This window comes from Gekko japonicus, unplaced genomic scaffold (genome assembly GCF_001447785.1).
Source record: "Gekko japonicus isolate JY-2015 unplaced genomic scaffold, Gekko_japonicus_V1.1 scaffold33, whole genome shotgun sequence".
Lineage (NCBI taxonomy): Eukaryota > Metazoa > Chordata > Lepidosauria > Squamata > Gekkonidae > Gekko > Gekko japonicus.
The window spans coordinates 2,282,460-2,296,680 of NW_015174272.1; the positions used below are offsets into that span (position 1 = coordinate 2,282,460).

The following is a 14,221-nucleotide window of genomic DNA, read 5'->3' on the forward strand; positions in this document are numbered from 1 at the left end:
CTCTCCGGTTTCAGGGCATAAAAGAACTGGAAAAAGAAGATCTCCGAAGTATTTTAGCGGAAGCCTTGGCAACACTCACCGGCTGGGAAGCGGATAAAATAAGCGAGGAAATGGATCTGGTTTACAGAGCCTATTCCAATTTTACAAGATTGAATAACCTGCCGGCAGAAGTGGTGGTCAAGTTTACGAAACAGAAAGTTCGAGATCAAATATTGAGCGCTTCTTCTTCAACGCCTATGAAGATTGGAGAGCAGACAGTCAGGATTTTGAAAGATGTTCCATTTGAAATTCGAATGAAAAGGAAAGCATACAAAGGACTGACCTTATTCTTGCAAAACCATCAAATTAGTTATTGCTGGTTGATTCCAGAAGGACTTACTTTCAAGTTTAAGGACAAAAGGGAGAAGATTGACTCCATTTTCAAAGCTCAAGACTTTTTGAAGAGACACGCCAGTTCAGAGGAGGCAGCACTCGCTAAATGGGAAGAAGTGGACAGTGACAGAGACAGCGGCTCGGAGGGGGAAGTCAAGACTCCGGAAGATGAAGGAGCGGGGAAAGGCTCATCATACAATCTGAGAGACGTATAAGGGAGACAGCCCAGAACATGAAGACCGGTTCGGAACGCGCAAGAAAAGACTTTACTAACAATAATCCAAAAGGACACTACTAATACACTAACAGTTATTGTTTTTTACAGGTAAAGATGAAAGACGATAGACAACTCACAAAAGAAGCCAAAAGAAGACTTGTTTAATACTAACAAAAGATTAACGTACTAATGAAAGCATCACCCAACCTTTTCTTAATCCCTCTATATACCCTCCCTCTTTCTGATATTGAAAGCATAAACTCTCTCCTTTTTAGGAGAGTCAATTTAAAAAAAAAAAGACGCCTGCTCCTTGGGAAGAAAGCTATGGCAAACCTAGACAGCATAATAAAAAGTAGAGGCATCACCCTGCCAACAAAAGTCCGTATGGTCAAAGCAATGGTATTCCTAGTAGTAATGTAAGGCTGTGAGAGTTGGACCATAAGGAAGACCGAGCGCCAAGGATAGATGCTTTTGAATTATGGTGCTGGTCGCTGGAGAGGACTCTCCTTGCAAACAAGGGACTCTCAAATCAGTCAATCCTAAAAAAAATCAACCATGACTGTTCCCTGGAAGGCCAGATACTGAAACTGAAGCTCAAATACTTTGGCCACACAATGAGAAGGGAGCACTCACTGGAGAAGACCCTGATGCTGGGAAAGATTGAAGGTCAAAGAAGACGGGGACGGCAAAGGATGAGATGGTTAGACAGTGTTATCGATGCAAGAAACATGAAATTAAGCAAATTCCAGAGGACGACGGAAGACAGGAGGGCCTGGTGTGATGTGGTCCATGGGGTCGCAAAGAGTCGGACTCGACTGTGCGACTGAACAACCGGCAGCTACCAATAGTTGTAACTATAAAACATAGGAATGACATGCAAGAAATAGGCAAGTGTGACATACTATGCACAAGATTCAGTTCAGCAAAAAAAGCAGGGGATGGGTTTTTGCATGTCTAAAACGAGTTGTATGTTTCTTTAAGTGTTGGTAGGTGGTGCAGTTACTTAAATCCCTCTTTTAGGAATCTTTCCAATGGAGAAATGTCACCTTCCTTTCCCAAAGGTCTTTTCCTTATCTCCTATGTACTCTTTTTCATTACCTGTATAATTTATGGTATTCTCACATCTTGCTTCCCTGAAGATGCCTGTTTTAATTGGAGCTTGCTTGCCTTGTGCCTTCCTCTGATTTTGGTGCTGTCCTTAGTTTCCGCTTTGCAGTTGCCTTGGGCAGCCCCTGGCACACATGTCGATCAGTGGCACAACAGACCATTTTGCCCTGCAAACAGTGGTTCAAGCCACTGAGATGAGACCCTGAGGTGTCAGCAGTGCTGCCTTGGCTCCCTTGAAATGGGAGAAAGCTCTTATGCACCACCCAGATCCATGCCTCCGTCAGACAGGCATGGCAAGACTCTGAGGTGGCAACTCCCTTTTCTCCCGATGTGTCTTGCCAAGTGCAACCCACAGTTGCTCTCCCACCTTTGTTTGGTGGCATGCCAGTTTCTCCACAAGTAAATAAATAGTGTGGGGCGGGGATTTGTGAATCTGGTCAAAAAAGTTGCCTGTTCTTGGACTAGGCATTGTACAGTGGTTTTAAATAATATAAATTTTTATTTGTGAAATCTGTAGATAAAGTCAGTACTCCATTGCGTTAGCTGGTTTACCAGTGACTTGGAGAATTATTTCATTTTTCCACATTTTGGTGATTTGTTGGCCGTTCAGGTGACTTCACTGCAGTTTGGAGCACCATTTTTTACACATAAAGATTCAATAAATAATTTGATAAACCTAACTGATTATTTAAGGTTACTCCATAGAAATTGTGAAATTGTCGCTTAGGGAACTTTTTAATGCAACAAAGAAGGCCTTCTTCCTGCTGCTGACTTGGTCTGGGGCTGAAGGTCTCAGTAATTTCTGGCATACAAAATAAAGGAGGCATGTTAAGAGTACTGCTAAATTAGGATAAGCTGACAGCCATATTCTTCCCACAGAAACCTGTTCAGTGCTTCAGGTTATATTTACAGCTCTCCAAGTCTGAATGAGTGGAATTGACCATAAGATGGAAGGATTGATGTTAAGGAAAGAAGTAATTAAAAAATAAACACTCACCCTGACCTGGATAGCCCAGGCAAGCCCAATCTTGTCAGATCTTGGAAGCTAAGCAGGGTCGACTCTGGCAAGTACTTGGAAGGGAGACCTCCTAGGAATAACAGCAGTTGGAATGTGGGGGCAGGCTTTATTCAGCCACCTCTCTGAATATCCTCCATGCTCCCAGTAGGGGTTAGTCACCAGAGGTTGCCACGACTTCTGGGGGGGGGGGTGCGCGTGCGCACACACACCCACACACATACAAATATACAAAAATACCAACAAAAAAAGTAAAAGCTCAAAGAAGAACAGGATTCAGTAGGAGTGAGTCCAGGGCTTGGGTATAATAGATGGGGATGTTTTGGGAAACATGCATTCAGTCAGCATGCATCCTTTACACTTATGCAGACAACTGGAAGCTAAATTACTTAACTTGTTCATTGTGAAGCTGGTGTTTTCCAGTTGCTCATGCTGCTTGTTCTGTTAATCATAGTTAACAGATTGGAGCGTGCTGCAGGATTACATGCTCTTTCCTTTCACTGGAAAAAATTCCCATCCTGATTTTAACCACAGTTAAGCATTACATTAGTACCAATGTTACTGCAATTAAGACTAACCAGAGGTCTTCTAACTAAACTTTGAATCCATGACTTCAGATTTTGGTTAAGAGAGAACGTTAGTTTTGTCTTGATCACAGTTAGCATCATTAATGATGTAATGGTTAACAGAGAGGTGGGAAATTCATGCTTAAGAATAATGGCTGGGGAAACGAGTTCACAGTCCACTGGTCCAGCCAATCAGCTAACTGTCTCAGCCCCAAAAGGACTCAGTATCCAAAATTTGAATATTTGCTTTCTGGATGATTTTTCCCGTCATCCCAGTATTTTAGAGTATGATTGACAAGATGTATGATTGACACCTTGACGGCATGAGGACTTAAGACACGTCACCATATAATCATTAATCTGGCATTAATTCACAAGAGCGGCTTTGGCAACCTTTTGAGGTGGCATTCAGTTGTAGAATGGCACGATTGAAAGAGAATCTATCCACTGTAGCGACAGAAAGAGGAAGCAGAGCTAAGTAGAAATTAACAATCGTATTCTCTTTGCTTTCTGTATGTATCTGTATACTGTTTCCTTCCAGGGCATTTGGAAGTTTTGAAGCTGCTTGTGGCCCGAGGAGCGGATGTCACGTGCAAGGACAAGAAGGGTTACACACTGCTGCATACAGCGGCAGCCAGTGGCCAGATCGAAGTTGTGAAACACCTGCTGAGGCTTGGAGTTGAGGCAAGTTTTGTGCCAGCACCAGTTCAGTGGACACTGTGGGGTGGGTGGGCTTCTGCTTACTGTGAAACCTGTAATTTTAGGCATCTTCAGTTCTGTGGCTTGTAAATATGTATAGGCAGGCTAGCAGATGGGTGTTCTCTTACAACAATTGGTCTCTGGAAACTTGGGAGGCTGCTTTGTGAAAGGACTTCTTCATAGTGAGAGGGATGCATGACACCAAAGTGCATTGTGCATGCATTGAGGACGTAGCTTGGTAGATCTATTTTGTGGGCCTGGATAGGGATGCAGCTGGTGTCATATATTGTTGATGTGAGAGAAAACTTTGAAAATGCTTAAAATGCAGTGGATCTGACCAGGTTCTTTCCATGGGATGTGGCAGGAGCCCTGCCTTTCCTAATGTTTTGGACTCTTGAACTTCTGTATGTACATTTGTCCAGAAGGTAGGGAGTACATTTATTTACATACGCATGGCCCAAATTTCTTGTTTTATTGTGTGTCTTGCAAATTTAGTTCTCTACACTTCTTGGTATTTTAAGCCTCATTATTTCCATGCAAAGTTGCTAGATCCCATATCTAAGGAAGGACGTTAGCCTTGTGCAAGGCCCAGCTGGATAGTATGTTAGGCTTACACCAGATGCCAAGTATCATTGCAAAGTACATGGTGTCCACTTGAAGGGGTAATCACACAAGCAAAGTAACTTTTGTGTGTTAATACTTAGTAAGGTAACTGCAGAGTCACAGAAAGCTTGAGGATAAAAACGGCTTCTTTGAAATGGTCTTAATGTCACTGGGAGTGCTGAGGTAGCATCTGTTGCTTGGTGAGGAGAAACTTCATTAACTAAAATCCCTCAGACAGTAAAAACGCTAAATCCTTCCCTGAGTTTAAAATCAAAACAAAGCAAAAACCATGAGACTGGATAGGTTTTGCTTGGTTGGAAGGATAGGGGAGGGGCGTGGATGTCCCTTGCCCCTCGCATTGAAAAGCTGAGTTGTAAAACTGTGCTCCTCACTGCTTATTTCTGGAGGTTCAGCAAAGCCAGGTGCTTTGAACAGGGTGATTTTCATGCATTTCAACAATACAGCAACCTTTGTTTTGTTAATTACATATGAAAGCCACCTGTAGAAACAGAGCTTTATAAAGTTACGTAGGCAAAACAATAACAGAGTAAACATGAACAGGTTTATCGGATTATTTGCCATGATAGTTAAATGGCATTTCCTTGCTGAGTACAATTATTGGGTTACACAGTGACAGCGCTTCTAAGAGAACCTGTAGTCACGGGTCAGAGCAGCACTGGAGCAATTGTTCCTGGCCAGGCACTCTGCACAGCACCAGATATAGTACATTCACATATTTGTTCTTCTAGATTGATGAACCAAATTCTTTCGGCAACACTGCACTTCACATTGCCTGTTACATGGGCCAGGATGCCGTGGCCAATGAACTGGTCAACTATGGCGCCAACGTCAATCAGCCCAATGAGAAGGGCTTCACCCCCTTGCACTTTGCTGCTGTCTCTACCAATGGGGCCCTGTGCCTGGAACTTCTCGTCAACAATGGAGCCGATGTGAACTTTCAGGTATGGCCAGTAAAGCTGTGTACAGATGGGCTTTAGATGAAGGTGGTGGAAACAGAAAATTATTTTAAAATGCCAGTGGGTGGTCCGATTGAAGGCAAGTTCATATTCTCGGTGGTATGATAATCTTTACTTCCTAATTTGCCTTGATCTTTGCAGAGTAAAGAAGGGAAGAGTCCTTTGCACATGGCTGCCATTCATGGACGGTTTACACGTTCTCAGATTCTCATACAAAATGGTAAGTAGAGCCAGCGTTCCTATGCTCGATACCTTGCAATGTTCCTTTCGTCCTCTGATTTACTTTGCAGCCCTTTGTTTTTAAGCCCATAGAGAAATCTTGTTTGTCGATGCAGACAATTCATATACAGCTGTGCGAACTGTAATACATCTACATCTGTTAACTCTTGTATATTTTAAGCAAAGTGTTTCGTAATACAGTGTCCTGCTTTCATAACAAAATCTCATGCACAGCATTTTTTAAAACTAAAAGAAAAAGTGAGTTGGATTATTCACTAAAAAAAAAGATTTTAAAAATTGCTCTGCACAGTTCTCTGTCAGTGGGGAGTGGGGCATGCTATCCCAGGGAGGGATTTATCCTTCCCACTTGCTCCCAAAGCAGGGCCAGGCACATTTTTTTTCAGAGCTTGTCCTTTCTGGTGGAAGAAGTACTCCTCCCTCTGAGTCTAAATCCTGTCTGCTCTGCAGTGACAGATTTGGCGTTGAACAAGGCAGCCCAGACAGCTTCTGGTGCTCCCTTTCCTTGGGTGGAACTAATCAGAGTGGGAAGGAAGCTAGCTTGCTGAGTCCTTGCCATGTGCCTGCAGCATGCTCTACAGGCACTGGCCATCCACAGTCCCATTGAGTTCAAAGCCTTGTCGCCTGAAGTACAGGCGCATCAGTTTGTCTCCTGCTAATTCTGCTCCGGTAGGCTCCGCTCAGAAATAAGTGACTTCTCTAAAGCCAACCAAAGGCATTTACGAATGGGGATGTTTGGGTTCCAGCCCTTAATGTAGCTAGTATCTTCAGTCCTTCTCCCTGTCAGACCAAGATGTGCTTCTGATCATTTCTAAAAATCAAAGCTGCTAATGGATTTTGCTCTCTAGGCAGTGAGATTGACTGCGCTGACAAATATGGCAATACCCCCCTTCACGTTGCTGCTAGATACGGCCATGAGCTGCTAATTAGTACTTTGATGACGAATGGTGCTGATACTGCAAGGTGAGGAAAGGTGGTGTCTGTTGAGAGGGGAGACGATATTGGGGGTATGTTTAAGAACACTTGTAATGGATTAATTCACATGTAAAATGAATTGAGTGCGACAAGGTTAAGGAAACATAAATATTCAGGCCAAATAATACTGTGTGTCAATTTAAAAATTAACAAATATTAACAGATATATGAAATGATAACCCACAGTTATCATTGCCAGTCCATAATGATATTCAAAGGTGACATATCTTGGCCCTGACCAAATACATTTCCGCTCCAAACTGGCCTTCCTCAGTTGTCAAACTAATAACATTACAACATGGCTTCTGACATAATAATATACAATTCATTCATCATAAACTGACCAAGATACAGTTATTATGATACTTAGTGTCTATAACCAAGGGACAGAATATTGATGCTTAACCTCATTCTTAAGAATGCACAGCCTTGATAAGGGATACTTGTTCCTATGATGGTGATTCAGTCAGTTGTGTACTTTTATCACTTGGTCTGAAAAGTTCTGTAAAGCCGTGAGCCAACAGAGGTTGCTTTTTTCCGCATGTAACACAACTGCTGTCTTGTACGCATAATGGTAATGGCTGAGGAGTGGTAGAAAGGGGTTGTGATACTTTGCATCTTTTGTATGCATGTTTATGTGGAGGAGCAATTGTGAATTGGGGGTGGGGGTAATAATTTGGATGTGATTCATTCCCAGTGAAAGCATGCAAATCTTGAATGCCTGACCAGAAGAGGAACAGTGTAGTAGCTGCTGCACTAAGTCACCTCTGTGCGTGCTCACGGTCATGTTTACTACATTAAGATTGTGTGCTGGGGAATAATTTGGATGTGATTCATTCTCCCTCTGAGGTGCTCACAGTCATGTTTACTACATTAAGATTGTGTGCTGTTTGTGTGTGGATCACATTTGTCTCTCATATTTTTCCAGGCGTGGGATCCATGACATGTTCCCCTTGCACTTAGCTGTTCTCTTTGGATTCTCAGACTGTTGTCGTAAGCTACTTTCCTCAGGTACTTGGTTGCCATGCCCTTGATTGTCTTCTCGCTGTGGGGTTGTGATTATAAGGAGTCATGATCCTGTCTGTTGCATGTGCCTGAATCCAGTACAGGCCGCCAGGAAGGCTTGAAGGAGATAGGGTGGTACTCGTGGAAAGTGCTATCAAGTTGCAGCCAATTCATGGTGGCCCTGTAGGGTTTTCAAGGCAGGACAAAACAGTGGTGGTTTGCTATTGCCTGCCTCTTTGTAGCAACCCTAGACTGCCTTGGTGGTCTCTTATCCAAAGACTAGCTAGGCCTGACCCTGCCTAGCTTCCAAGATATGACAAGATCGGGCTAGCCTGCGCCCTCCAGGTCAGGGCTGAAGGATAGACAGAAGTATTAGTTTGAGTTGGTTGCATTTTCTTCAGTTGACACCTGCACTTATTTACTTACTTACTGCTTTTATAGTCCACGCTTCTTGCAGAAACAGTAAAACGCAAATGGAGGGGGACAGACATACTTCCCCTCCTTCATTCCTAGAGGAATCACAGAGCAACCTAGACAAGATGTTAAGAAAAATGTGTCCTGGCTGATCCGACTCTCACAGGCAGTGTATGTGGTAGGGGGGAATATTTGGTATTGAAGCCAGGTTAATATGTGCTCCTTGTCTGGTACTAGGATTGTTCTTAATCTGTGGCCAAGGACACACACGCACAAAGAAAACAGACATTTTGGGCTCAAAATAAGTGATAAGAAGGCATCTGTACAGTGGTTTATTTTGCATCAATCTGTGTAGACTTTCTTCTTAGATTATGTGGGCTTTGTAAAATTGCAAAAATCTTGGTAAGGAACCATCTAGTAGAAGCTGAATAAATGAAGGGCAGTATTTTATTTTTATCCTGGGGTAAATTGTAACAGATAATATAACATAGAAGGCTCACTCGTAGAACATTTCAAACTCTTTCAGATACTGCTTGTCTATATGTGATGTCTGTAACAGTTAGGGCCAGCAGCAGGGGGGCGGAATGGTGTGTGTGAGAAAAGAGCTTCCCTGAGATTTTCAGGACTATGAATTCCATTGCAAGCAGTAGGCTTTCCATGGGGTCTTCTCTTGGATTTCTGGTAAACTAATCATTCTGCCCAAATCTGTTTTTCCCGTTGCTTCCTGCCCTCACAGGTCAGTTGTACAGCATCGTCTCCTCACTTAGCAATGAGCATGTGCTGTCTGCAGGCTTTGATATCAATACGCCAGATAACCTCGGGAGGACCTGCCTCCATGCTGCTGCTTCCGGAGGGTGAGTGTTAAATCCACCTGTTCCTTTGGCACAATTTCCCTGACGAGTGTGTTTTTCAGTTTTGTTTATTTCCTATTCCACTAGCTAGTTTAAGTCCAGTAAAGAATAGGGTAAAAGCATTGGCCGTTGCTGTTTAACAAGAAGAGAGCTGATTCTCCAGGTTCAACAATATTTGATTACTTTGACAGTGCACAAGTAGTGCTGTAATCAAACTGGAGTTGTTCTGATCCCATCTGGTTTAGAGTGAATATTTGATGATCACTAGTTATTATTAAGAATGTTTCTAATTCTCTATCAGTCACTTTGGGGTGGAGAATTCCCTTTGCATAGCCATTTTCTCTAGTTGCTTAGAGAACAGGGGCTTTGTCTTTCTTTATGGATAAGGGATGCCCACAATAGTATAATGTGCCTAGGAAGCACGCTTTCAGATCATAGCTATTTCCTCTGGTACAGTGATGGGCCCCACCCATAAACAGATTTGTGGCAGCAAACCAGAAGCTGGTAAATGTATAAAGTGCACAGAAATATGAAACTCCTTGTTGAAACTCTGCATACAGGTACAAGTGTTCTCAGGCTACTGAGTGCTACAATTTTTAATATTAAACATAAATACTGAACCATGCATTCAAGCAGTTCAGTTGTGCCCTACAGTCGTTCTTTGTTTCTTCAGGTTGTGACTGCATTCCCTTTGGTTTCCTCTGTAGGAACGTTGAATGTCTTAACTTGCTGTTGAGCAGCGGAGCTGACTTGAGGAGGAGAGATAAGTTTGGAAGGTAAACTCTGACACTGTATTTGTTGTTGAAAGGCAAGGAAGGTCTGTGGGACAGCGATACTGAAAATTGTTGCATTAGCATAGGGACATTTTTAAAATGTGCATGCTGCTTCTTTACACCTATGTCTCTGTCCCACTGAAGGGGATTCTCTGTCTTTATTGGAGCAAAGTGCATATTAGGAGTCATTGGCACAACGAGTGCAGCACTGGCTTTGTGTATGAAGAGATCTAGATTCAGATCCTGCCACTGTCGTGTACTTGATAATCTCTGCCTCTGTCCTGTAAATGTAAAATGGTACTTGTGGAATGTTGTTGTGAAGATGGACAGTGTAATCTGATAAAGTTCCTTATTGGTTAACACCACTGTATAATGATAGATGTGGTTCAGACTTTCCATTCTTTCAGTCTGTTAACAGCCTAAGACTTCATTGGATTGCTGCCTTACTTTGGCCTTGCATTGGTCCAACACAGGGTCAATCTTGCTGTATTGACTCAAGATTCTGATTCAGTGTACTGACATGGATGGCTTTTTGCATCCGAGCTACTCAATAAGCAAGTGATGCTTCAAGCTTCCTTTTCCTTCACTTTTCTTATCCAGGACTCCTTTGCACTATGCAGCCGCTAATGGCAGCTATCAGTGTACGGTGACACTAGTCACTGCTGGAGCCAGTATTAACGAAGCTGACTGTAAAGGCTGCACACCCTTACATTATGCTGCTGCTTCGGACACTTACAGGAGGTAGGAGGGATATCTTTCTTTTGTGGCAATTGTGGCAATGACATTTCCTATCCAGAAAAACCCATGATAGAAATAGCTTGCTTTCTGGCACCTAAGTTTAGGGATACGGAATCTAAAGCTCTCACTGGAAAAACTGTTGCATTGTTATGCTGTAACAATAATTTATAAAGGGAGGGCTCCAAATGTCTGAACTGATAGTGATCATGGCATTATCTGCCCCAAATATTTAAAATTCATAAATCAAACTCTACTGTAACAAGAGAGAACTCATTCTGTAAAATTACAACTGTTTGGTTGCTCTCTGGTTTTAGGACAGGCTACAGTCAAGTTCTTGATATTTGTTCACCATAACCATTTGTGAAGATTTCCCACAAATTAAAGCCAACATCTGACTTGCACAGTGGTATGTTCCTGAGCCAACAAAATTACCTTTCTCTTTACAGGTCTTCTGTACCCCCAGTCCTAAGTGCCGTGAATGTGAGGCTTGTGAATTGTGAAATCTGGCTCACTGTTTTCAGATACTATTTGGGCTGTCTAAAATTTTCAGATAGTCTGAAGCAGTCTTTGAGGCCTGTATGTCTGATCTGCTTTGTAATTCTGGCTAAACATAACCTCTTCTGATGGTACCAAAATCATGGCTGGTGTTTCACTCAGAGTTGTACTGGATTCCCAAGGGTTTTCTTTAGATATGGTAGTGAAGTGTACACTTCCCATCTTTTGCGTTTCTTCCTCTGTATCTCAACAAAACTAACCTAGGTTTTTTTCTCTTACAGAGCTGAGATTCATTCAGGAAACAGCCATGACACTGATGAGGAGCCACTGAAGGAGTCGCGACTGAAGGAGGCAATCTTGTGAGTACCTCATCCTTTTGAAGGGGATCCAGTTTTAGGAGCTCAGCTGTTGCTTTGACTGCATTCCTGTTCTCATCTGAGGTGGCAGAATGGATTTAACACTGTACTGCTGGATATTAAGAACCTTGGACAGTACAAAGCTTGGCCGTGGTTAGGGGCTTACTTTGGAAATTTGGTTGTCTGTCTCTCTCTGCTTGGACACCAGTCACTGTTTGAGGTTCACACTATTGTGACTTGAATAGTTCAGCTCTAGATGTTCTTTGCTCCTTTCGCCTCAAATTTGCATACATTTCGATGATCCACTGTTAATGTATGATTTCCTTTCCTCTTACTGAAACTGCTTAATTGGATTTTTGTAAAGTGCCCCAAATGTCCCTTTGACATGGAGAAGGGAGTAAAAAGTATTATTATTGCTCCTTTTTCAGTGATACTAGTGGGAGATACTAGTAGTGCAGGGAAAAGCAGCATATTCCATCAGTGGAGAAGCGTATCCTTGTGACGGTCGCACCTCCCATCCTACTCCTCAAGCTGGGCAGAGTTGAAGATCTTATAGACTTTCTGTTTCTGGTGGGAGGCAAATCCCCAGTACAGAATATTTTCAGAGATTCACTTTTTGTCCATCTGCAAAACAGATTGATCGAGGTTTACGACAAAGAAGGCACAGAAAAGATCCTTTCAGCTGCCATGTGGCTTGTTTCAGATGCTGCTGAAGTCATGCGGCTTCTATAGGTGCACAAGGGCTTGCCTCATGGAACCACAGAGCAGGGTGGCACCCACAGAGGAGCCTATATTCAAATAGCCTTGGTGGAAATCTTTCAAACCAGCAGGATTTAGCTCTGGCAGCTTTGCTCTTCTCTTCCCTTTGTTTGGATCCAGCCAGCCATTCTGTTGAAGTGGGCACCTCTCCAGCCATTGAGTAGACAGTGTACCACTAGGTCCAAGTGAAGAAACCCACCCCACCTCCTCATCTTACAAACTGGCATAGACCACTTGACACAGAATCAGACAGAAGTCCATAGGCATGTCACACAGCCTCCAATAGGGGTGCACCTGCTGAGGTACTGTCCTGCATGGAACAGGTCCATCACAGATTGGTGTGTGCAGCAGGTGATCCAGTACAGTTAGAAGACCAAGGTAATTCACAAAGTTATGGAGAGATTCGTTGCCCCTCCAACCACAGAAACATCGGGTAATTTTTTTTTAAGTGATAGCTTATCTTATCAGTATTCAAGCAGTGGAAAAGGTGCTTCAGATGTATAGATTCTCAGGTACCTGCTCTGTAGTACCCTAAGAAAACAGATTGGAGGGCAATCCTAGATTTGAAAAACCTATAGAGGGGAGAGGAAGTTCAGAGTGAAGATTTTGACAACCATTTTCCAGTAACAGCCTTCATATTCCCATTCATTTCCATTACAAACAATAGTTCTGGTTTCCATATAACCAGCTACACCATCCGTATAGGGTGCTCCTCAACCCCACGTGGTTATACAACTTTTGTCTACGAGGAATCCACCTGCATGGTTAACAAACAGAGTAATGGAGGCTGTAAAAAGTAAAAAGAATTCCTTTAAGCAGTGGAAAGCTAGTCACAGTGAGGCTGATAAAACGGAACACAGGCTATGGCAAATAAAATGCAAGTCTGAGGTCAGGCAGGCAAAAAGGGAATATGAGGAGCATATAGCAAAAAACGTAAAAACCAACAATAAAACTTTCTTCAAATACATTAGAAACAGGAAACCAGCCAGGGAGGCAGTGGGGCCCTTGGACGACCAAGGGGTAAAAGGAGTATTGAAGGATGATAGGGAAATGGCTGAGAAGCTAAATGCATTTTTTGCCTCCGTCTTCACTGTGGAAGATGAGAAGTGCTTGCCCACTCCAGAACCACTGATTTCAGGAGGGGTGTTGGAAGACCTGAGTCAGATTGAGGTGATGAGAGAGGAGGTCCTAAAACTGATAGACAACTTAAAAACTGAAAAATCACCAGGCCCAGATGGCATACATCCGAGAGTTCTGAAAGAACTCAAATGTGAACTTGTAGATCTCCTGACAAAGATATGTAATCTTTCCTTAAAATCTGCCTCCATTCCTGAGGATTGGAAGGTAGCAAATGTCACTCCCATCTTTAAAAAGGGTTCCAGAGGAGATCCGGGAAATTACAGGCCAGTCAGTCTGACGTCGATACCGGGTAAATTGGTGGAAACCATTATTAAGGAAAGAATTAGTAGGCACATAGATGAACAAAACCTATTGAGGCAGACTCAGCACGGTTTCTGTAAGGGAAGATCTTGTCTCACTAACCTGTTAGTGTTCTTTGAGGGGGTGAACAAACATGTGGACAAGGGGGATCCAATAGATATTATTTACCTTGACTTCCAGAAAGCTTTTGATAAAGTTCCTCATCAAAGGCTCCTAAGTAAGCTCAAAAATCATGGGATAGAAGGACAAGTCCTTTTATGGATCAAAAACTGGCTAGTTCATAGAAAACAGAGAGTGAGTGTAGGTGGGCAATTTTCTCAGTGGAGGGTGGTAAGCAGTGGGGTACCGCAGGGATCAGTACTTGGTCCACTGCTTTTTAACTTGTTCATTAATGATTTGGAGATGGGAGTAAGCAGTGAAGTGGCTAAATTTGCGGATGATACAAAGTTGTTCAGGGTGGTGAAAACCAGTGAGGATTGTGAGGCACTCCAAGGGGATCTGTCAAGGATGGGCGAGTGGGCGTCAACATGGCAAATGGGGTTCAATGTGGCCAAGTGCAAGGTGATGCACATTGGAGCCAAAAATCCTAAATATAAATACACATTGATGGGGTCTGAACTGG

At 42.9% G+C, this 14,221-nt stretch overlaps 1 protein-coding gene across 1 annotated transcript in view; it reads left to right on the top strand.

The window, feature by feature from the left end:
• The window catches only part of ANKRD52 (ankyrin repeat domain 52), a 74,155-nt gene that overhangs the window by 37,258 nt on the left and 22,676 nt on the right, over window positions 1–14,221 (top strand). The window contains exons 7-15 of the mRNA XM_015423666.1: window positions 3,819–3,961; window positions 5,329–5,541; window positions 5,698–5,776; window positions 6,642–6,756; window positions 7,697–7,779; window positions 8,924–9,041; window positions 9,746–9,814; window positions 10,412–10,552; window positions 11,326–11,403. Coding sequence (XP_015279152.1) covers window positions 3,819–3,961; window positions 5,329–5,541; window positions 5,698–5,776; window positions 6,642–6,756; window positions 7,697–7,779; window positions 8,924–9,041; window positions 9,746–9,814; window positions 10,412–10,552; window positions 11,326–11,403 — 1,039 coding nt within the window. The remainder of the gene's footprint in view (window positions 1–3,818; window positions 3,962–5,328; window positions 5,542–5,697; window positions 5,777–6,641; window positions 6,757–7,696; window positions 7,780–8,923; window positions 9,042–9,745; window positions 9,815–10,411; window positions 10,553–11,325; window positions 11,404–14,221) is intronic.